Here is a 25584-nt window from a genome sequence, read left to right as displayed (position 1 = left end):
CAATCAGATTGGGCGAGATAAAACGAGACAAAAGTTGGATATGATCGACCAAGCATGTAAGGCGCGCTAAGCGCGGAGGTGAAAAGTGTCGAACTTTGAGTGCAGATCTAACAACATAAGACTAACAAAGTTACTCTTATCACTATAAGCTCATGACAAGCATTCTTACTGGACACTGCCTCTGGGAATCACATGCTTTTTAATTAGCCCTTGTCAGTGATAGAAGATGCGGGTACTGCAGGTGGTGGGAGGAAATAATTGAGCCGTACTGTGTTTGTACTTTGCGCTCGCCAGTTTTAGGCTCCAGCTGTTAGGAGTGAAACAGCTACCAGACCTAGAAGCAGCAAGTAAGGTAGGTCTTAAAAATCTTTAAGTATCTGCCAGAGGACAAAGGTATTTTATAACATAAGACCTTGTTTTTCACAGGGTTTTTCACTGTGGAAATCGAGCAAGCGTTTGGTAATACTATGCACATATTCAATAAGGACCGCCGACGTCAACCTAATTTAAATCGGTTTATATATTTAAGGAATAATGCGAAAGTATTCAAGCTAATTCTCTTCAAAAACTGTGCGGTCGAATGTGAAATATTTCGATGATTCCACATTATCATCTTCCATATAAAAATGAATGAAATCCATTATGTTTAGTCGCATCGTATGTTCTTTAGTCAAATTCAAATTATAGGGTAGCTGATAACTCCCACATTAGCCGGATATACATTCCAAATTTTACAAAACAAAGGCTAAGGTTTCAATAATACCCTGCTTGATTCATATGTAAATGGACGTTCCGTATAAGCTTAACAAAGTGCTGCTACTAGTAGCTGACCCTGAGCACTTGGTGTTTATACAAAGCTATACCCAAAAAGTATGCACAAGGCAAAATTGCGTTTGTTTATGTGTAGAAAATAATTCACACGGTGCTGGACTCCAACCCCATCAGGCAGCCAGTTTCCGTTCAAAATTTGGCAAGGGATGGCAGCATATCGTTCCAATTTGCATACATCAGTTCTAGGTTAGGTCGTTACGGCCACGACCCGAGCACGATCGGAAGTACATCTCTTTGCGGCATACCCCTCTTGCCTTTATTTATACTACGGTCTACGCGCCGCTGCTATAGTTCCACCATGAAGATTTTTAATAAAAATTAAAACCGATAGAATTGAGATTACCTTTTGAGAGGCATTGTCAGAGTATTGTTGTTTTATCGTCTTAAAAAATGGCTAGACCGTTCTGTGAAAAACTGCAATGAAAAAAATATATATATGCATTCCTTTGGATAGGATCGACTCGCGTGTTATTTACCTCCTCTGGGGAAAAGGTATCTTCGTCTATATACCAGACAGTAAGAATAAATCCCTCAAAGTTTCTGGATTTGTACAAGAAGGGACCCGACCCTGGTAATAGAAAGTAAAAGTTTTGTGTCGAAAAAATACATATTTTTTATCGAAAGGTTGTTATTATATATCGAAGAGCTGTCGATATGTTATCGAAAAGCTATTTTTTTTTTATCGAAACTTATGAAAATTGTATAAATTTATTGTTATCCAAAAGTTAACGAGTTGTTATTTATGTTTAAACATCGAACCTCACGAGTGATTGGGTCTTTCGCCCTCTTCTCAAAAAGTTATCGACATTAATAGAAAATTTATCGATATTCGATAGAATGCCGTCGAAACTCTTTTTAAAAAGCTTGAACTTATTTGTTTCTGGTAAAATTACTTCTGTTGTGGTTTAACTTCAAACCTTAAGAGAGCTCTCGTTAATTAAAAAAAAACTAGATTTCTGGACGTATGGTGCGATCATGTAACGGGCTCACAAGAGCCTACAGTCCGGCGAGCTAGCACGTGCATTAAGCAAGTACCCAGGGACCAATCGTGCGTGAAACTTTAAAGTTGCTGAAATCCAGGAGCTTTTCGAGGTGATAGGCAGCACGCGCGTCAACTAGAAACCCGTACGTAACAACCTTGACTATTCGTTTATTTAAATTAAAACCACTTTGAAAACTCTGTCTTACAAATATATTAAATTTTGAAAATCAGACTTTTAACCACTTGCACAATTTTAACTCATTTCTATTTCTTATTTGTAGAATATGTAGTAGTTTGTAAGTAATATGATCAGCGTCTTTAGTTTCCGTTTATCTGTTGCTCAATAGCCTTATTATTTCTTATGCTATTTATATATTATTATTTTAATTGCTATTGATTTTAATCAAGTTTATGTAATATCTTATATACGAAGAACTTACGCATACAAACATATTCATCTACTATGTATGTGTTTATGTATTCATACTCGTTTAATAAATGGCGTATAAGCGAGTGATAAACAGTTCGTTTTGTATAGGTGTCACTTAATAAAACACTGTTAAATGCTATCTATTTAAACTATATGAGATGTTAATAAGTTTTATTGAATGAGTTGATTATTGCACGCAATGTGACATTAAATGCGAATGCGACTAAACGAATTATTAAATATAAGTAAGTAAATAAGAATAAGCTTATAAATGTTGAATAAATTGCTGAATGAATGATTTAATGAATGAATAAGTGATTATGTATGTATATGTATCTATACTAATTATTAGAAAGAATGGCTAAAAGCATTACTTACAAGCATTTATTAATTTACGAACAAGTAGATGTACACACATACATATATGTAATTACATATGTAATCGTATTCATATAAAAACATGATTGTAGTTTGATTGAATGAGCGTTTAAAGGCCGTTAAAATATAAATGCTAGACATATAAATACATACATGATTGAATGAGTTATTGAATGTGTAAAGGATTCAATTTCGTATGGATTAAGTATCTGAATAACTATTAATGTGTCGTACTTATGTAAATATGATTTTAAGAATTAATTTTCCTCAATTTCTATATACACATTTAATGAAAAGATATATCAAATTAAAGGAATGTGGAATTTTTGTCGTTATATCGGCCTACTGATTTGTAAGATCGCGGTTTCAAATCGAGCTCAAGATCTAACAATAATTATTTTATCATTCTTATTGTTATGATACATTTTTTCTTAAATGGCAAAATGTTTATATTAGAATGGCAGAAAGAAAACATTTAAAAAAACTGCTAAAGCTCGTTGTATAGATCCATTTCGGGAACTTCCTTTATCGGCAACGTTTAAGCGTCGCTGCTATAACCATTCAGCTATCATAGCGGTTATTTGTTTGTCTTCGTTATTTCTTCTTCTATCCTTGTTTCTTGCCAATTGATTTTTCACAGCGCTGCGATATCTGTTGAAGAAACGATGTGATAATTGGAATTGATTCATGGCAATGATGCTATAGTGTCATATTTATTGACACTTTTTCCCCGTGCTCTGGGATGTATTAAGAATTTTGTTGGCCTAATTATTTTATCATTATTATTGTCGTTATTATTGGAGGCCACCGTGGTGTGATGGTAGCGTGCTCCGCCTACCACACCGCATGCCCTGGGTTCGCACCCCGGGCAAAGCAACATCAAAATTTTAGAAATAAGGTTTCTCAATTAGGAAGAAAATTTTTCTAAGCGGGGTCGCCTCTCGGCAGTGTTTGGCAAGCGCTCCGAGTGTATTTCTGCCATGAAAAGCTCTCAGTGAAAACTCATCTGCTTTGCAGATACCGTTCGGAGTCGCCATAAAACATGTAGGTCCCGTCCGACCAATTTTTAGGGAAAATCAAGAGGGCACGACGCAAATTGGAAGAGATTGTTATGATAAATTTTTTCTTAAATGAAAAAGTTTTAAATTAGAAAAGAAGAAAGAAAACAAGGATAGAAGTAGAAATAATGATGACAAACAAACATGCGCTGTGATAGCTGAATGGTTATAACAGCGACGCTTAAACGTTGCCGATAAAGGAAGTTCCCGAAATGGATCTATACAACGAGCTTTAGCAATTGTCTAAATTTTTTCTTTCTTCTATTCTAATTTAAAATTTTTTTCATTTAAGAAAAAGTTTATCATAACAATAATAATGATAAGGGAGGAGATCAGGGGTGGGCGTGAGCTTAGCACTTACTAAAGCCCCCATTACTGATACTTAGCATAGACTTGACTTGACTTGGCGTAAACTTGGCAACTTAGCCATGATTATAATCCACTTGGCGTATAAAATATGGCATCATAATCAGCGTTGAAATTTATTTTTAAATAAATGTCAATTTGTATGACAAAATGTCAAAATGAAATGGAAACAAACAAATGGCATCTCAAAATGTAAACGTCACTTAGAACTTACATAGAAAATCAAAATTCAACAGACTTCTAAGTCAAGTTAAGTTTTGAGTAATCAGTAACATGCAATGTTCATTTAACAGAACTGTAAGTGACAGTTCGCAAGCCAAGTCAAGTCTATGCTAAGTATCAGTAATGGAGCCTTAAGCGACTATAATATGATGAGCGAGATCACAAAAGATTACTTCGTCAGAATCAACGACAGCTTATTTAGTTTTATTTTGGTGGTCGTGCAGTAAGGATGTGTCGCACGAGCGATTAAAACTGGGTACCAAAGAATGCGTGTGACGAGTGATCACTGTGCAAGCGCTAAGATCAAACTAAATAGATAATTGATTGTGCTTTAATGCTCACTACGCGTTCGTGTTTACTAACACATTCTCTCAATTTGGTAACCGTGTATATGTAGTGGTGCCCATCGCTGGAAGAGATGAACTTTCATATACATAGAAATTGTAGCAAACATGAAAACAACAGTGGTAAATTTATGCAAATTGCGCCAACTAAGCATTCTTTTCAATCTCTATAATTTAAGAAAAAACTTGCATAAACTCTGTAACTGAAACTACTAAAAATTAATCTCGGTCTCAATTTCGAAAAAATTTTTCGAACTTAATAAAGGCTTTCTAAGAGTTTAAGTATGCAATTTTGTTGCCCAATCAATTTTTGTTTCCACAAAGTGCAAGTTATAGGTCTTTCGAAATTTTCATTGATTTGTGTGAGTTTTCTTTCCGAAGGGGTTTCAGAATGTCTCTCCTTAAAACCAGAGATCAGAAAACCATCCAAATACGTTCTTGCTCGGTTGAGTAGGTTCTTATCATAATTGGGGGTTGCGCACTAAATATTCGTTTTCCAGCTTATTGATAGTGCTGCCTTTCTCACATATGACTAAAAAATTAATTGCAGTCATTTTATTTTTTTACTACCACTTAGCGAAAAAAAATAAATAATAATAAAATTATTGTAAGCTTTTAATGCCTCCAATCAAATGAGTGAAGAAAAATTTTTGTGCACTGAACTGGGGGCCAATTCACGTTCTGTGAAATGATAAAATGCAAGAAAAATGATAAAAAAATTTGCTCAAATTTATGAAAATTCATCCCCGAATTTGGCCCCGTAGCTAAAAATATTTCATTACTTGCTTTTAAGTTTTGGTGAAACATATGTCTGTTCATAAGAACAAGCGAAGACAGGCTGATATTTTTTACATTACCACTCAACTGTAAGTGAAGGCTTATGCATTAATGCACTACCCCCACTCTGGTGTTTATTTAAAAAAATACTTATAGATTTAAAAATTTCCAAGCATTGTCATATTTTTTATTTCACTTATGAACGAGCATATCAAGAGTTTGAAAGTGAATACTATTTGAATTCATAAAACATTTACATATTTATAGCTCGGAGTTTTCTAATGATGCATAAGTGAATCGATCACTACATTATAGCACAGTAAGCAGACACCGAAAAATTCAAATCAACTAAGAATAAACAGCGGCTGCGATTTGGTACCCACAGAAGTAGCAGTTTAACTCCGAAATAACCACACAAAATTTTCTACGGAGTCACCATATTCTCCTACGCAGATCACTGCACGAGCTAATAAGCTTAAAGCTTTTCCAATGGAAATTTTATTTTAAGGAAACCGTCGGTATATGAAAAATTTTGATGCGATAAAAGTGATAAATATTTTAATGCCCTTTAAAAGGTGAGTAATAAACTTTTTCAACACACAATTTATGAAATAGAAGTAAAATCACATTAACCCTACACCAAATGCGTCAATTTGGATGCAAAATGTCAATTTCGACGCATTTCCATATACAAATCGCATTTCTGGAATGACTCATTTGATCGCATTTCCTTGCCATAATTTAGTGTTTAGTAGCAGTTTCCACTTGTTTTTTTGCAGCCACATTTACAATGCTTTGTAATTTTTATATATTTTTCCTGTTTTATCATATTATTTTGTAACCAACTATGTATTTATGCCAGTTCATTTTCTTGTGATTTCCAATCCCGCAGTCGAGTCTTACAGGGAAGGTTAATGGTAATGCCAATGAGGCTAATATAAACGCTTTCAAATTACTCACTTAGAACTACTCATTTCAGGCCAGTGCAAGTATTATATAAATTAATCATGAGTTTTGTTGAACTCAGTAAAAAAGATTAATACAAAATTGATCAATAAGGACTTTTTAGATATACATAAAACATATATAACAGCTTTTGAAAAAAAGTTTTTAAATCAATACGATTTTTCGAGACTTATATTTGTACATTGTTGGACTTTAATTGATTGATTCAAACCGGAATACTTAAAAAGATTGAGAAAACTAAAAAAAGTTAAAAACTACGGTAAAATTTCCTAAATTTTTTGAAAACCCTTTTGAATATGGCTTGCATTGTTTCAGTTAAAATATTCAAACAGGTTTCTTCTTAAACTATCAAACAAAAAAAAACAAAATTATAAAAAATATAATAATTTCATTGATGAAATTTTGTAATAATTGCCACTGCTATTTTCGTATCTGCAGCTGTATTTATGTACATATATATAAATGGTAATAGTCTCAGTTAAAAAGGATATTCCACTTTTAATCCACTTATATGGCGCGAATTGCTCGAAATATGGACCTCAGTTGGCGTTAAGTAGTACACGTCTATATAGGGACTTGGAGGGGTATTCGATGACTCCTTTTAGAGTCTTTTCGAACATTTTTTGCAGAATGCCAAAGTATATAAAATGATATAAATAGATGAATAGTATATTTTATTTGTAAAGAAATGCTCTAACCTTTGAATACGTTTTATGCTTGCAGTAATGAAAAATGTTGTTTAGAAGCTCAAATCTACTACAACCAATTTGTCTTGCTTATTTTAATTTCTTAGTATGTATATACATATTTACATATATATGTACAGAACATTATATTCATATATTAAGAAGTCAGTGATTTATATGGGAATTGTAGTGGTGTATTGATTGTTAGTATTTTCGGTGTATGTGTTTTTGGTTTTTGCAATGTGCTTTTTTGGGTATATGGGCAAGCAGATCATTGATGCGATTTTGAAGTGAATTCTCGAGCGGCGCTATCAATTTCCAAACAAAATTTACTTAGTTACTGCTGGAAAACTTTTATAAAAAATGGTTATCATTGTAGTGCACTAGACTGGGTCACAAAAAAAAAAAAAAACAAAACAAAAATGTTGCACAGGTCTGCCCCTAAATTTGAAGCTTATGTTGAAAATGTCCCAGAAAATTTGTTGATCCTTGCGGCAGCAGCCGCATTTGTTTTTTTTTTTTTATTTTAAGTTAATTATTTGCATTGGGATTCTTAAATTTGATATGTTATTAATTTAACCTTGAGAAGCACCCTAGGCGAACTCGGTATCAGGTGTTGTTATTCCATTAGATAATTGCTTCTTCTTGATATTTTCCATTCAATAATATGTCAGTAAATCGCAATCAATGAAAATTGTTTTTTGACTTGACGTTCTCCTCCTCGGCGAGTTGGATTGAATTCGCTTTGCCATAATCTTGTATGGGTTTGCCTTGAGAGCTCTATAATTATTCGCTAGAATGTCTTTTTGAGCCCTGATATTGTCTTCATATAGTTTTATAGCCACAAAAGCCCATTATGAATCCCAATTAATAAAATCATGAGTAGCGACAATTTGCAAAGTAATGTTCAGCTCAATCGAAGTTATATCTTTCTCGAGGTCAAAATAATGACTTATCAATTAAAAGATCAGATGTCAAAGAACCAAGTTACAATACTTAAAACAAAGTTTTGTCTGTATTTATACTAAACAATGTTTTCCGAGGCTTTCTCATTATAAGCTTCAAATTTAGGGCCAAACTTTTTTATTTTATGGTTACTAACCCAGTTGATATTGCACTCGGCTATGTATAAGAATACACTTTGACTCGCGCAAGGTTCGGGTAACACATTTCATCCCAAAAGTCAAACCAAACCACAAAGATTCGCATAGGCTATTTTAGTAAATTCTTTAAGATATTTTACGCAACATGAATTGGTATGATGTGAAGGATTAAATTATTTCTCGATAATAGACCCAAATATTTTGTACAGGGATTTAGATTCACTATCCGCTAACAATATAAATTTACACGAGTTTCACTCTCGGGCGCTTCAACTCAAACTAATCTGAATGCTTTGCTTGCATGTAAGATTTTATAGTGTGAAAGAGTGGTGGTTTTGCATTATTCACGGACCATATTTTAGAAGGCTTCTGCTGATGTGTCATCTTGTGATTTTTACACATATTCTATCGCTATCACTGTATAAAAATTTTCATTTATTTTAGTTTTTATTGAAATACTCGGAGGTCTAACGGACCTTCTTATTTCTGCCCGAACAATATTTTTTTTTTCTGTATAATTTTGAAAGGATTTCAAGAAGTTTCTGTCGTTGCCCAAACTCCTCTTTCTCTCCTTCGGTCTTTTTCCCATTAACTAACTTTTCTTCTCCCAAATACTTCCTATCCTCTCTTTCCCTAATAATATCCCAATATCTCTCTGGCTCTCTCTTCCTATAATGCCGGGTACTTGTTTAAAATTTTAAAATTTTTTTGAATAGATCAATTTTTGATTAGCAGAAAAAATTTTTACACCGGTAAATCTAAGTAAACCTACCAAAATTCAAGCAAGCCGAAAACTAAATGCGATTTTTTCGAATAAATGGATAAACTGAATCGAAATTGGCAGTTTCAAATAAAGTACGGGTCCAACTCTCAACATAGTTTAAGTTACAAAATTCATAGACCTTCTTTCTAAAATTATCGAATATTAAAAAAAAGATTAATTGACACTGCTATTTTTCTGTTCGCTGCTGTATGCCGGACTATGAAAAAATTAACGTTGTTCTTTGACAAACCAGCAAAATTAATCAATTATTTTTGAATTTTTACACGTGCAAGACCCACAAAGCTGCTTGCCCACAGATTTATACAGGAAAGGGGGGCTGGTTACTGGTTATTTCATGTTATTTATATATATTTTATTTTATTTTTGTTTTATTTTATTTTATTTTATTTTATTTTTGTTCATTCAACCAATTGCTTTAACTTAGTTCAAGTTTTGTTTTAGCTCGCAAATTGCATTTATAACTTTGGTTTAAATTTTTTATCTAATTTATTAAAATCTTGTATCATCTAAGAAAAAAAAAAATGCTCTACACTAAATTTTTTTCACCAATATTTTAATAACTACGCAATTGAATTTTTTTTATATTTCTTTGTATATAAAATAAAATACACAGATAAAGCAAAAAACAGTTATTATAAACAAAAAAAAGACATCTCTAGAAAAAACTTAACAAGGCAGCGTTTTCAACATTTTCGCAACACATACCAACAACAATTTCTAAAATTTTTTCTTAGCTTTTATTGGTTTGTGTGGAAAGTGCTTCGTCGCTTTTTGTTCACACACTACATACATACAAATGTTGCTTGTTTGTTTGTTTTTAAAAGGAATATCGACGTGCTCATATTTTGTTGTTTTTTTGTTTGCTTTATTTTTGATTTTGGTTTTGTAAATCGTGTACGATTTTTTTGTTTTTGTTGTTGATTTGCAAAAAACCAACAGCACTGCAATGGCAGCAGTGGAAGCCTTTTATTTATTTATTGTTTGTTTTTGGTGTTTTATCTTCATTTGTTGGTAGTGTTGTGGTTTTTGCATTAACAGAAACACAAATTTACATCAATTTTACATACATACACATATTTTTAATGTACATTTTTACGCGTATTTATTTGATAATTTTTTTTTTGTGATATTTTCGTTTTTGAATGTACTTACTGTTAAATTTTGAAATTTGTTTTTACAAAATTTTTTTTATGATAAATTTTGTTTTGCCTAAAAACTTCATATGCCTAAAGTTTTGTGTTTTACCATACGCTTGGATTTTATTTTTTTTAAGTGCGTGACGGCATGTGAAGTGTGAGATTATAGTGAAATGTTGATAATTTTTAGCTGCAACAAAAAAATTTAAAATTTGTGAAAATTATTTGCAGCGGTCATACAGAGAGCGATTATGAATATCGTATCCCAGCAAACACAGTCTCCAATGTTAGAAAACTTTTCTGTAGACACGATAGACAACTAGTTCGATCACGAATCGAGAAAATTATTAGAGAACTAATTCAAATTCACATTTGGATCCTAGAGAAATACATTACACTTCGATTGGAGAACTATACATTTTCTCCATTTTATCGTTAGTCCCATTTTGTTTAAGAACGCTGTTTCTCGAGCCGTCCTCTAACATTAGAGATTCGGGATATCCCTTTTTCCTGTTATCTAATCATTCTGTAGTCTTTATCTACTTTCGATATTTGGTATTTATGCTGCCAATTTGATGTTTTCCTGGCCATAATTCCCTTATTGTTTAAAAGGTGAGTCTCTTAGCAAGGAATGTCAATACCCTCCATCTGGTAACAATAGCTATCGATAATTAATATTATCAATGATTCTCCGAATTATCGCTTTTTATCGAAACACATCGATTTATTATCGAAAATCTATCGTTTATTTATCGAAAATTATCTATATGTTATCAAAAAATTATACATTTAAAAGACTATCCAAGAGTTATCGATTTTATACATATCGAACTTTTTATAACAAATCGATACATTTTCGACAATAAGTCGATGGCTTTGCGATATAAAACTGGTTACACTCCGACAATAAATCAATCTCTTTCGGATATCAAATTTGTTACATTTTGATAACATTATCTCATAACTTTTAGATAACATATCGACAACTCTTCGATAAAAACTCGAACAATTTTCGACAAGAAATCAATAACAACTCAATATATGTTCGATTATAAATCGATAACCATAATGATCGTTTTTATCATTCACAATATTACCGAAATTGGTATTGTACAGCTCCTTTTCTTTCTCCTCTTCTTTTTACCTTCGTTAGTTTCAACTAATCGATTTGCCGTCTGATTTTACTCATATCAATTTTGAAAAATTCATTTAAAATAACGTATCCAAGATTTTTCTAGGCAAACCATTCGCAAAATGTTTTCTTGCACAATAAATCGTTTAAAGCTTACTCGAATTCAATATTAACTGCACGGAAGGAAGTTGTTTTATAATGGGCTGATATTGAATGTTAAGTTGCTCATACGCCATGGCTTACCGCATAAACATATTTTGTAGCCTGACCTATGCAGCTTAAGCGTTACGGGAAGTGTAGCTACAAAATTAAAAAAAAAAATGGGCTGCAAAATTTTTGGTTATGGCTCTTAACTATATTGAAGATTTGTGGTCTAAAAATATGTAAAATGGGACTTCTGTTGCTAAACTTTATTTTCAAGCATTTTCATACCTCGGCTGTTCAATATAGCATAAGGCTTGCAAATCCAGCTTCGCTAAAATTTGAGCACCTTAAATATAAAAGCGGAAGGCAATTGAGAAAAAGTTCTTTAAAAAAAAAACGTGGCATTGGTCCAGTTTATTTTTAAAAATATATATCAGCGCTGGAGTATGGCTTCGAAGAAATTCACAAAGAATAATTGAAACGCCTGTCCGCCTTGTCCGTCCTCGGTTTATATAAATTTTTATAAAAATATTGTAGAAGTTGGTAGACGCTAACTCTCCTTAGCTGCAGCTTAAATGTGAACACTTTGGCCAACATTTCACTTATTCTCACACTCATACCATCACTGGCTTAAAGTGCACAATTTTGTAGTTATGTAAAATTGTGTTTATTTAAATACATTTTTTTGCACACCAATACACACATATAAACAAATTTGTTAAACTCCTTCCGTTTTCAATAAAAAAAATTGCTTAGTTTTGATTACCAGTCTTTCTACATAGAAAAAAAAAAATAAAATAAAAAAATATAATTTGGTTTTTTATTCTTTTAATGACAAGCTTTTATTTATAAATTTTCATTTACAATTTTATTAAATATATATGTATTTTTGGAGGTTGGGCGTGCAAATAGGTAGGTTTGGAAGGAAGTGTGCTTGTTTGAATGTGCCATTATGGGAGTCAGTTGTGGGTTTTTTCTTCTATGCGTAATTTCACTAACTACAAGTGATTTTTTAAGTTCACATTTGAAAGAAAAAAATATGTTAAAGTTGTTGTCAGTTGCACTCTTCAAAGTAAAGCAAATATCAAATTTTAAAGTTAGCAATTATATTCAAATTTACGGTTATTTGCTTATTTGTTTATCATTTTTAACTTTTAATAAATTTGTTTTTGTTTTGATTCTTTATAAGGTTATTTGATTGCACTTTTGGAGTTAACTGAGCTTATGTAATTTATAAATTAGTATCGGTTTGGCGTTTGACTCACTTGAGATAAAGAAAAATACAGATATGTTTTTGTAGCAGTGCTTCGTCCCATCCAATAAGCGCGACCACTCAGAAATTGTCATTCATATCCTTTAACGGGAGTAGGGTGATAGGCGCATTGGTTCCACATTGCCATGAAAAAGGTGGTTGGTTTCATGTGTGAACATAGTACAAGCAGAACATGCATTAGGTATGCCGGTGTTGATTCTGTATAAGTAAGATTTTAACCTATTGCAATATCTAGATCGAAGTTGAGTTAGAGTGGCGCGTGTCCCATTGGGGAGGTTTCTTTCCTCAACTGCGAGTTCAGGGTATATCTCTTTAACGACGGGGCTCACTGGCAGTATCTGGCATTGTAGTCCGACGACTTTTTGTGGATGTCTCTGAGAGCCTTTTCATCCACCTTTTCTTCATACGGCTGAAATCGTAAGTGCCGGATTTTTTTCATAGTGCTTAAGTAGATGACTTCTTAAGTTCTTGGGAAGCAGGACTCCTTCAGTCAGGTGTCTGTAAAGACTTCCAGGTTTTTTCCGTATTAAACAGAAACTGTTTGTTCAGCATTTTATTTCTCTCCTTTATGGGAGTCTTATCGTCTTACAGTGTCAACGCTGTTCTGGTGACATTTTTAAATAGACATCCCGTGGCAGTTCAGAGCGCGGCGTATTCACAGGCTTGCTGTTCTCTCCAATTTTCTCTTTTAACCTCGGCGGCCATATTGGGGACGCGTGACATACAAGTGGCCGGCCTTATAGGTGGTCATGGGCATATCTTTGTCTTTACTCTAATTGCTCCAGGCAATGGACTTGAGTATTTTGTTCTGCTCTAGACTTTAGGTACAACTACGACTGCTTCCTCGCCAAAATGTAGATGTCGATCGAATGTCACACTAGCGTAATGCTGACGACGTGGATGTCCAATTATGTCTACATTTGCTTTGTCAGCGTTGTAAATATGAGCGCCGAGAATTTCGGTGACATTGATATTTATCAAATATATTTATCAAATACTGAAATAGTTGAGCATTACAGCGACAAAGGAAGACCTAAAAATACTTGAACGCTTTTGTCATTGTCTCAGTTATTTACGGATTAAAATTGTCATAATTTTTGAGCACAATGCTTCCTTTTTTTACTAGGTGGGGCTTCCTCTAAGATTGCGAGAGATTTTTGGTCATTATTGACTCCATAAAATAATGAGTAAAGTTTTATATTTTAGCTTAATCCCCTATATTTTGCAGTAATACTTTCAGTGAGTTATAAATAGGCAGGGCTGGTCAAGCACATGAAATCTACGTGCTTTTGAGAACGGTGAGGAAGGCCTAGGTAGTGGTAGGGGCATAGCAATATACACAGATGGCTCACAGGAGGAAAAGGAAGAGGAGCTGGAATGTACTGCAAGCATCTGCAGGTTAATCAATCGTACCGACTCCCTGACTCATGCAGTTTCTTCCAGGCGGAGGTATTTGCTATAGAGATAGCAACCATATTTCTACAGGATATTGCGGCTCCAGACATCAATGTAACGATCTTTGTCGACAGTCAGACTGTTTTAAAGGCATTCGAATCCAACGTGTTAAAGTCGGATATCGTGCGGATGTGACGCCAATGAGCTATAACACCTAAATGTCTATTTTTGGTGGGTCACATGGAACAGCCATATTTAAAAAAAAATGATTTGCAGATGAGATGTCCAGAAAAGGTTTCGAAATGGACATACGCGACACGAACAGCTTCGTATTACCAGCGTTGGGCTATCTAAAGAAATTCGAGGAATATCATAGTAGGGCAAGGGAATTGCTGTGGACCAACTGGAATGAATTCGAGATCTCAAGGTCCTTATGATCAGGTTTGAATATGAAGGTAACTAGCTTCTGAGAAGCTAAGTAAATTTAAAACAGAGGTCATTGCACTATTGCACCAATGCTCCGACGGTGGCGAAAAGGCTGTCAGGATTAAGATAACCGATAACCAGTGCTGCAAAAAAATCGTCTGAGATATCTGGGCACACTGTTTTTCGACATTCTGGCAGAGGTTGGGTAAGTGAATCTTTCGCTCTTTCTTGGGTGCGTTCGAGAAAGCAAATCGTTCGTTGGCGACCACTAGGACGCATGTGCCACCTTCCGGACATTATTGGGGGGCACTCATAATGAAAAAAATTTCTCCGAGTGGAAGTGTGGGAAATTACCGAGCATGTCCTCTTTACCCTTGTAGTAAAAAGTGGCTGCCAACTTTTCCAGAATAACTTAAAATGCCGCCAATTTTATCAAAAACTGGTTTTAAATCAAGTTAGTGCAACCGCCAGCCATAGCTGCATATATTAAATTTCTATAATAATAGCATAATACTTGATATACTTAAATAGTTTATAAACATCAACTTTTCAACATTCCAAACTTTAGCTTGATTACTTACCAAACATAGCCAAATCGAATGTACCTAAGTATACATACACACATATATACATTTTCCATATTCATATACACTCTACAGCTGTCAGTTGAAATGTCTAGTAATTAAACTTGTATAAGCACATTCGAATTATTTCATACGCACGCACATACACACCAAACTCATACCTACAACACATGCATTCTCCCAAACATAACACTCGCATAATTACTTAATTGTAGCAAACTCTGATTCAAATGAATGCAATCAACCGATTGTAAATAATGAAATATGTAATTTTACATACACATATTTACATATATATATGTATGCATGTACGTATGTATGTATTGTGTGTATGTATATAAGTAATTATATTTAATTCTATGCATATGAGTGTTGAGCCTTAACTGGAGCACACATTTTAAATTTTGGCATCACATACATAAAATGCATAATTTTGTTATAGCAAATGAATAATTATTTTAGAATGAATATTGATTTTCATCAGTCTAAATGCTTATATACATAATTTATGTATATATATACACATTTATGGTATAATTTTTGTTTATTTTCGTACTGATTAGTAATTAGCAGGGTATGCAAAGAAACGAAACTCATGTAATGTGGGAAAATTGTACTTGCGGTAGATAAGAAAAGGAAAGAAAAATCCATTTCTAGCAAAGGTTATCGAGGAGTTAGCCATTTGCTATCGAAAGGTTATCAATTTACTATCGTAATGTTATCGAAATACTTTCGAAAGTTATCACAAATTTTTTCAAATGCTTATCATTGATTAGTTGTTGATTTGGTATCAAAAATTTATCAATTTGCTACCGCAAACTTACCGAAAATTATTGTTTTTCGAAGTATTTTTAAAAAGTTATCGATTTTTTATTGAAAAGTTGTAAATTGGTTATAAAAAAGTTATCGATTTGTTATCGGAAAGTTATCAATTTTTATCGCACTATTTCCAAATGCTTATAGGCTGGTTATTCGTTTGCTATCGACGCCTCATCGGTTTGCTATGAAACGGATGCCAATATAACTTCAATATATAATCGATGACACGTCTGTAAAATGTAGATAATAAGCCGACAACAAACCGATATCTCGATTATAATTTCGCTTTGGTTATTTGCCGATAAAACTGTTCTGAAAAGCAGAAACTGTTTCTGCTAAATCTACCTCATCTCCTTGGCGAACTCTAGTTAAGGAGGGTGTCATGAAATCCTACCAATAAACCAATGAATTTTGCTGCAATGAATTCAAATCATTTTGGTTTGGTGACTGAATTATATTTCAGTTTGGTCTGAAAATCTTACTAAAACATTAACATTTTTATTTAATTTGCATTTGCAGCATGAACATTTCGTTTTGTTTATTTGCATACGCTGCATATTTAGCTATGTCACTACGGCTTAATACTATACACACATGCTTATTTAAATGTAAACATATGCATATGTATGTGTGTGTTATCTATTAAAGTGAATGCATTTGTTGAAAATACGGAATTAAATGAGTACATCTAAGTATTTGTAAATTAGTTATTTTATATTAGTTTGCAAAGAATTGCGTTTAATTTCTTAATTTTTAGATTATTTAGAGCTTTATTATTATTTGTATATTTTACTTCTTAAATTGCTAAAGTAAATTATTTTTTGTTTGCTTTTTTTTTTTAATAAAATTTTTATTTTTTTCTCAATTTCTTTGCACGTATCTTTCCCCAGCGAGCGAGCATGCATCGCAATTCATGTTTTAATCTTAAGAATCAATTCTGTATTTTCGAAGTATTACTCAACGCCCACGCCCTTTATTCTACTTTGCTCCTTTTCCGACTGTGCGATCATCTAAATTTAAAATTTTCCTTACACTTTAAGCGCATTTCTTGAACAAATCGCTGGATTACTACACACCTCTCCAGCAACCCGTTCAAATGCTTGCTTTGCTTCAGCTTCATCATCATCGCTGCCACGTTGATATGCTAATGACGTCGCAGCATCTACCATTAAGATAGTTTCACCGCCATCACGTTGCTGACCTTCATTGGTTTTACGCTTCGCCAATTTTGTATTGGCACGCGCTGCTGCTAGAGCTGCTGGTGACATTGTTGTTAGTATTGCATGCACTTTTTTATCGTCAATTAGTGCAGTCTTATCGTGTAACTGCTGATAGCTCTTCATCAAACATATATACATAGCTAATACCAATGTGAGTAAAATTATTCCAGCTGTTAATCCAAAAAGTAACGGTTTTTGTATATCAGATAATGCGGCAATGGTGAGCATATTTATATCTGGTTTTTGTACTGGTTCAATTGCGCTTATGTCATTATTCTTAGTATGCCAATTGAAAATGAAATTTGTATGCTGATTTAAAGTTTCCGCAGATTGATCCTGTTCTTCGTCATGTTCATCATATGGCAATACCGCAGCATTATCTGCTTCAGTGGCAATTGCATTACTGTTGTGTTCAAGTGTATTTTTTGTGATGGGTGCGTAGAATTTGCTTCCGGATGCGTGTGTTGATGTGACTTCGACGTTAGATGAATTTGCTTTGTGTTTGCTAAGATGATCGTGCGCGTTTATTGCTTCTGATGTATCAATGCTAAGTGGAAGTGAGCGTGTCATGAAGCCCGTGAACTGCAACGAGAAAAAATATAAAAAATACCAACTATAATCAAGTTTTATGATGAAGCCAAATCCAGTCTATCTAGCCTTTAATTTTTAATGTTTCTCTTCTAAGATTTGTAAGAACATTTGTCTTCAAAAATTGAAAGTGATTTACTTTTGGTATACGTGATGAGAACACAATTTTGCTATAGAAACGCCTGATCTAGAGTGGCTGATATTTGCTCTAATTTAAATATAATTATACTAGCCTATACCCGCGTCTTAGTCCACACCAAAAAAATAAAACATAAAATTATTGCAATATACTCCGATATAATCATGAAAACAGTTCCAAGACAAAACAGAAAATAGTCGTCAAGCAATTGAAAACATGCCGAAGATATAGCGCACAATCGCGAAATATACCGAAGAAAAACTGCAACGATCCATACAAGAAATGATCCCCTAAAGGTATTGGAAAAGTTTCGAAAATAATAGCGAAAGGCACCAGTAGCCCAAACAATTTTAAAACAGATCTAGCTAACAGAAACCGTGTTTCTCTACCAATATCGGAATTGTCCATAAATAATCCTGAAGTAATATAGAAATAGTCTCTAAATGGTTCAGAACACAATCCCGAAACGATACCGGTAATAGTTCCGAACTAACCCAAATAGTTCCGAATTTATACCAAAAATTATCCCGAAATTGTCCAGAAACTACCACGTTATGATTCCAAAAAATCCCGTAGTAACATTGAAATAACCATATAACGACTGCAAAACAACGTGGAATCATCCGCAAATAGCCTGGAAATAGCTCGGAATGGTAACAAATGATCCTGTATGTAACCCTAAAACTGCCAACTTCTCCATAATTGATGTATATTTCGACCAAAATCTCTATAAATCACATTATAAATGGGAAAGTTTGGATCTATGGATATCTGGGTACTCCGATGTCGCGATGACCATATGTTATATTTCTGATTAATATCACACCACAACGGCTAACTTATTTCCATGAAACTTGCTGATAGAGACCTTACATTCAACACGAACTTACTGTGGATATTTTTTTAAAGGTTGGAGTGTTTTGGAATTTACCCGAAAACAGTCCCATAATGATCCATAGATAGGCCGAAGTAATCGAAACCATCTTGAAATAGTTGAAATACTTTCGAAATTGTTCCTAAATTGTATTCGAGAAGCTGCAAAATGATTCTTACACCATCTCGTAATAGTCAGTCCCAAAAAAGTCCCCATATGATAGTCCCGAGATGAACCCGAAAATCCCGAAATAGTTCTCAGCACAGTTCCGATATTATCCTGACAACAATCCTGAAATGATCTGAAGATAACCGCAAAATAGTACAGCACCAGAAAAAATTCTGTTGTGATCTTTTAAAATAGTTGCCCAGTTGGACGCTGCTCACTGTTGCTTAGAACTCTATCTATGTGATCCAGATACCATAAATTAATCCTAAAGGACAAACACAGGTAGAGTTAGTGCAATAATAATGTACCAGAGAGGAGAGGAGGAATGTCTACAAACACTTCCAAAATAGGTATACCTCTTTAAAGCCGGTAAACTTAATATCTCTGTCTGAAAAGTGAAAACACTTAAAGCAATGACGGCTAGAAGTAATTAAAAAGGGGCGGAGAACCCCAAAGGATGGAAAACCCCATCTAACTCTTTTTCAAAAAAAAAAAAAAAACCACTAAAGGCACTTGATTCTTACACGCTATTGTCCGTCCCGTCATCAGTGTCAAATTTCATCAAAATCTGTTCATTCGTTCTGGCGTGATTGAGTCACAAACGATAAAAAAATATTCAAAAGTAACTGTTCTCTGGGGGCACGGGTCACTCCCTTTTCCAAGCAAATAGCCAATAGCACCTTTCAGACTGTTGGCTATTCTCTTGTAAAATTGAATTTAAATACGTTAATCCGTGTTGACGAGATCGAGTCACAAAAACAAACGTCTGGCAATCCAAACATCCAAGCTCTCATATTTGAAATATTAAATAAGATATTTGTACTCACCTTATTCTTGCATGTGACTTTAACACGATATTTAGTGTCGGGCCAAAGTGAGAGTTGTACATTCGATGACTCTGTCAAGAGATTACCCATTAAACCACCACCAGAAACCTCCCAGCTAATTAAACACTGACTGGGTGTATTAAGTGCCTCCCAAGCAATATCAACGAGTACCAATGAATCTTGCTGCATCATAGAGACTGTATGTAATGACCAAGTTTCCTGTATGGATTTATTAATTTTCGATAAATGCTGTTGTCTATCAATTATTGTAGTTGTTGACGATAGAGTTGTTGTTGGCGCTGGAGTTGTTGTGGTAGTAGTAGTTGTTGTTGTGGTAGAAGATATTATATCCACATTTTTATACGGTGAAAATGGGCAGTAAGAATAGCACTGTAAAAAAATATATAATAAATATTAGTGGGGAATAATTGTATTTTTTTTCTTTTATTCTTGAAAAAATTTGTGCGCAACGCTGTTTACAAGCTAGCTGTGATCAAAAATATTAAAAACCAAATAATTACACACAAACATATTCGCACCACCTGAAAATAAGGGTACCGTTGCGTATACGTAACATTTGTTTTTAGTTTTTCATCGAGAATTCAGTTTATTTTGTTGATTTCGCTTTTTTGCTTTATATCGGGCATAGCATTCCCATTTTTACTTCCTTTTTGTATTATAATTTTTCGCTTCTTTATCTTATTATCCAGAGAAGGCAGAAATCCCAGCGAGTTTGTTAAGGCCAATAATATCAATATCATCAGCAATTGTCAGTAATTGTGCACTCTTATAATACATTGTATCATCACGGCCACGTAATTTGTCAAAATGTATACACTGAAAGAAATGGTGCTAGTAAAATCAACAAATCGGTTCTGTTGTTCTTGACTTAACGGAGATTCGGTGAAATTGATCGAATTACGGTTAACTCGACCGAGTTCTTTGTCAAACGAACAAATTAGTTTAATCATTTCAACAGAAGAGAGATTGTCGCTCTTAAGTTAACAAAATTCTGTATAACTGACAGATTCCCTGGTCAATCTAACTGATTTTTCTGTTAACACAACTGACTTCGTTGGTCATTTCAACAGCGATCAACAGTCAATACATGAGCAAATTTCAAAGAGAATTTTACGCTCACTGCGCTCTCTACTTTGTACTTATGACGATGGTGCCACTTGTTAAAAAAAAAATATCCAAATAAGAAAACCACCAAATCGAAAAGCACACAAAATGGGAAAGCAACAAAAAACTAGTTTTTTAGTTATCAATACAAAACGAAAAACCCTCTATTTATGGGGTACAATTTTGCAACTTCTCCTCCAAGCGAAATGCAAAATTGCGCCCTCTTGTTGCAAAATTTTTGTTTGAACGAACAGGATTTTTCCAAAGTTAATAACATTTTGTTCAAGTTCAAGATAGTAAAAGACATCCTTTTTTAATGTTGATGTTTCCGACAAAATAAAAGTTTGAGTTGTTTTGGAGTCGTTGCAACTTAAAGTGCTACAAAAATTAAACTTGCCGAATTACATGTAAAGTTACACCAGTGGTGAATTACCTTCTAGCGATTTGATTCTTTACTTTTCTATACTTACAAGTTCTCTATTTAAAATGTTATGTCAAACATATATACAAGTTTTGTTCGAAACAATCAAGTGTGCCAACTACATGCGAGATAAGAAACTGAGAACGAGCTGAGCTGCAACTGAAAGAATTGAGAATCAGTTTTGTGACTACTATTTTCATTTCTATTTGCAAAGCGAAGTTCAAAACTATAAATCAAATAAATTATAAAATATAAAATTTGGAGAAAGTGCGTTTAATAAAGCAAAGTAATAAAGTGTATAATGTTTAATGTGTGCCAGCATATTTGATGTAAGCTCAGTTGACGTTCGGTTAGTAAGTGCCACCGTGGTGTGATGGTAGCGTGCTCTGCCTGCCACACCGTATGCCCTGGGTTCTCGCACCCCGCTACATCAAAATTTTAGAAACAAGCTTTTTCAATTAGAAGAAAAATTTTCTAATCGGTGTCGCCCCTCGGCAGTGTTCGGCGAGCACTCCGAGTGTATTTCTGCCATGAAATGCTCTGAGTGAAAACTCATATGCCTTGCAGATGCCGTTCGGAGTCGGCATAAAACAAGTAGGTCCCGTCCCGCCAATCTGTAAGAAAAATGAAAAAGGAGCACGGCGCAAATTGGAAGAGAAGTTCGGCCTAAAATCTCTTCGCAGTTTATCGCGCCTTACATTTATTTATTTTTATGGTAAGGTACTTGCATACAAAGCTGCTGGAAGAACTTTTTTGTTCATTTGACTACTAAAACGGTCAATTACGAAACAACGATTTGTGCGCAGTTGATTCAACATCTTGTTGCGATGGATTAAAATTGACAGAAATTTCGGTTGAATTGACCCGTATTTCGGTTGATTTTACCAGTCTTTTTCTTTCAGTGTATACAAAAAGCAGCTTCAGTTACAAAGACCTTAACAACGATCGAACGTCATTGTTCAGAACATGTAGTTTGAGAATTTGTGGAATGGAGAGCGGATATTTCTATTCAATAAACTTATTTTCTGATGCCAATATTTTTGATAAAATATAATAAGGCGAACGATGAGTGAAATAAATAATAAAAATAGTGAAATAATTTCTAGGCCGGATTGTCTTAGTCCATTTTTATAACATGACCTAGCCAGTGAAGCCTCACGGACATTCAAAGTGCCATCTTATCTTCTCGTACTGTCCAAAATTATTGCTCTACTGAATAATATTTCCACTACATACACTCATACAGTGGTGGCCGCCGTGATATGATGGCAGCGTGCTCCACCTACGACACCGAAAATCCTGGGTTCACGGCCCGGCAAAGGAAGATCAAAATTTTGGAAACAAGGTTTTTCAATTATAATAAATTTTTTTTTATCGGGGTCGACCCTCGGCAGTATTTGGCATCACTCCGAGTATGTTCCTGCAACAAAAAGCTCTCAGTGGAAACTCATCTGCTTTGCGGTTGCCGTTCGGAATCAGCATAAAACAAGTCGTTTGTAGGAAAAATTAAAAGAATCACGACGCAAATTGTAAGAGAAGCTCGGCCTGAAATTTCTGCGGAGGTTATCGCGCCTTACATTTATTTATATTTTACATACACCCAAATTAGTAAAAAAAGAGAAATTTAGTGCGTATTTCTGCGAATTACTAAAATTTTCCTATCCTCGACTGCACCGTATTAGCTTATCCAGAATAGTGTCTATTAATTTTCTCATGTTCAGTGCCAACAAGGATGCTTTCGACATATTACACAAACAAGATTAGTTGAGTGATTACTAGATTCAATAAGTACTATTGTCATATTTAGCTCTTAACGATAAACTGTTACGCCAATACCGTAAAATAAAACATAATGTCTAAATTGATCTGTCAGTAGATAAATACATACATAGATACATACAATAGTACATATAGAACGGGAGACTTATGTATCAAAATCTGTTTACATCGTTGTTGTACCCTCCGTCAATATATCATTCTGAAAATCAGACCATTATTCACTTACTTATTTTAAAGAAAAATAATTTGATGTAAATAAGAACAACGGCATTTGTCGCTATTTACAGGATGGGCTGAGATCACAACGGCACAGTTTGACATTCCCCGTATGTAATTCATCACCTTCTGACAATAATGAGCTTAAATGGTACTGATTTAAGATGCAAAAATAACAAAATAGGAATATATACAAAAATTTAATGACGTGTAATTCATGACACAATTTCGCACATTAAATTTGAAACAGCAAAATTGTATGAAGGAAAATTTGTAAAATTTTCCTCTTGGAACTATAGTCTGCTTGTGTTTTGCCACTTGTAAAGGCAGAAAGGCAAGGCTGATAAATTAATTCTGAGAAGTATCCCGGCATAAAAAGAAGCCAACGACAAGCTAACTATAAGTTAGTTGACTACACACCAACGTGCACTATTATTTGTCTATTTTTTTGTAGAAAGCTTACTTTGTATGGCAAGAGCCGAAAAAAGTCATATGTGATTATTTTTGCACTACATGCCAGCTAACATGCAGAAGTCAACTAGTTGAAGCCAAAAAATACGTGACACTTTTCACAAAAAATCATATTTACCTGTTATAATAAAATATTCCCTACATACGTTGCATCCAAATCCAACCAAAAGCCACCAAAAAAGATGGCTTTTCTTATGAGTGCATGAAATTAGATCTGAACACAGAGGACGAACCATTTTTTTGTGCTATTTTATGCAAGTTTTAAGATACTTTTAGAGTACAAAAAATAAAATCCAATGCGGCGTGAAAAGATAACATTTTCTTTATGTAAAAGAATTTCTGTTGTTGTTTTTTGTTTGTTTAATTTCTACCTTAGAGATATTTCGATTTGATTTTTGTAAATTTCTTAGTGCCATGGTATAATATAGACTGAATGACCAAACCGGAAAACCCCATCAGAAGCCATGACCTATGTTATAAGATATGTAACTCCGTCGTCTAGGCAAACACTAAAAGCTTTCTATGACCCACGTCACTAGCTGCTTTTAGAATTGATAGCTGGGCCACTTCTAATAGCTCTAGTCTTACCCTGGCAAGCACAGGGCACGAACACAAAACGTGCTCGATAATTTCTTCTTTCAATACGCACTTCCTACATCTGCTGTTACTGTCGAGGCCTAAATCTAAGCATGTGGCGCTCGAAAGCAGTGTGAAGTTAGTATGCTCATGGTGAGCCTTAAGTCTTCTCTCTTGATAGATATAAGCAACTTAATTTTACAAATTTTGTTGCCCCACGTTTCGGTTCAAGTCTTTCCTGTTTGACGTTTCATATGCAACTCTTGTCTCTTTTTATCCCTTTTTCCTAACGAATTGAGATATCTATCGTCGATTCTTTGAAGGATGCACCCTCTTTTGGCCTTTTTGTAACCTTCTTTCCCTTTATGACCAGGAACAGAGCGAGGTGTCTCTTATGCTTATTTGCATTCCAGTACACCTTTTGATGGATTACGGTTTGAGATTACTGCCTTGACTATCAATATATATGTACATATATTGACGAGACTTCATATTAAGCACGCTTCCTCCAGAATTTCTTCTGCTTTCTTCACAGCTAAAATTTTCACCTGAAAGACATTGCAGTGTTCTGGCAGCCTTTACGATCTAATTATTTCTGGACCGATACAGTAAGCAGCGAACTCGACCCCTTCTATTGTAGAATATTTTGCCATTTTCGTACCCTTGCTATGCACCATAATCCTGGATATTTGTTGCTGTATTTTTCTTGTAGGGTTACCCCTTCAAGCTTAGGCTCCAGATGGCCATGTATATCCCGAAGAGCCTAATTCATTCAGAGAGCTGATTGTTGACAGAAATCTTCCGCTTATAAAGACTGAAATACACCATAAGTTTCACTGGCCGCTATCGAGCCACCTAAGCACCTAATTGGTAGATGACCAGCGTCCACAGCATTGTTTATAATACCCCTTTCACGCGGTAACTTACAGATCTTGTGGCCTCGCATAGATCGCTTTATCAAATTTGTTAAGCCCGACTTTACTTCATATTTCCTTTGCAATTCAGTATCACTTGACTTTCCTTTGGTGTAAGTACGCCGTGCTGAAGAAAATTATGCTTTATTAGTTATGGATTTAATAACTATATGAAGTAATCTCCCTAGGATTTTCAGTAGCAAAAATGTCAAAAAAAAATTGGTATGTAGTCTTTCGGGTGCAGTTGACGGGTTTCACCCGCTTTCGGTATGAAGACTACTCGATCCCTTTTTCGTGATTGCTTGACGTGGCTCAGTTTTCTGCAAACCTCGAAGATTGTTCTGAGTCATTTTACAATCGTCACACTTGATTCGAACTTGGCAAATGTTTTTAACGAGCATTCAATTTTGATATTTGTCACCAATCCTGG

At 34.2% G+C, this 25584-nt stretch overlaps 1 protein-coding gene across 7 annotated transcripts in view; it reads right to left on the bottom strand.

Annotated features, from left to right (window-relative positions):
- Window positions 1–7211: 7211 nt before the first annotated feature.
- Window positions 7212–25584, bottom strand: part of LOC137250359 (uncharacterized) — a 429537-nt gene continuing 411164 nt past the window's right edge. For all 7 annotated transcript variants that reach the window (XM_067782997.1, XM_067783001.1, XM_067783003.1 and 4 more), the window contains exons 4-5: window positions 19653–20042; window positions 7212–17638 (exon numbers count right to left, since the gene is read on the bottom strand). In XM_067782997.1, the coding sequence (XP_067639098.1) occupies window positions 16865–17638; window positions 19653–20042 (1164 nt within the window). In that variant the 3' untranslated portion in view covers window positions 7212–16864. The remainder of the gene's footprint in view (window positions 17639–19652; window positions 20043–25584) is intronic.

This window comes from Eurosta solidaginis, chromosome 4, assembly GCF_040869045.1.
Source record: "Eurosta solidaginis isolate ZX-2024a chromosome 4, ASM4086904v1, whole genome shotgun sequence".
Taxonomy (NCBI): Eukaryota; Metazoa; Arthropoda; class Insecta; order Diptera; family Tephritidae; genus Eurosta; species Eurosta solidaginis.
Note: the sequence above shows the minus strand (reverse complement) of the source record. Positions and strands in the feature narration are given on the sequence as shown.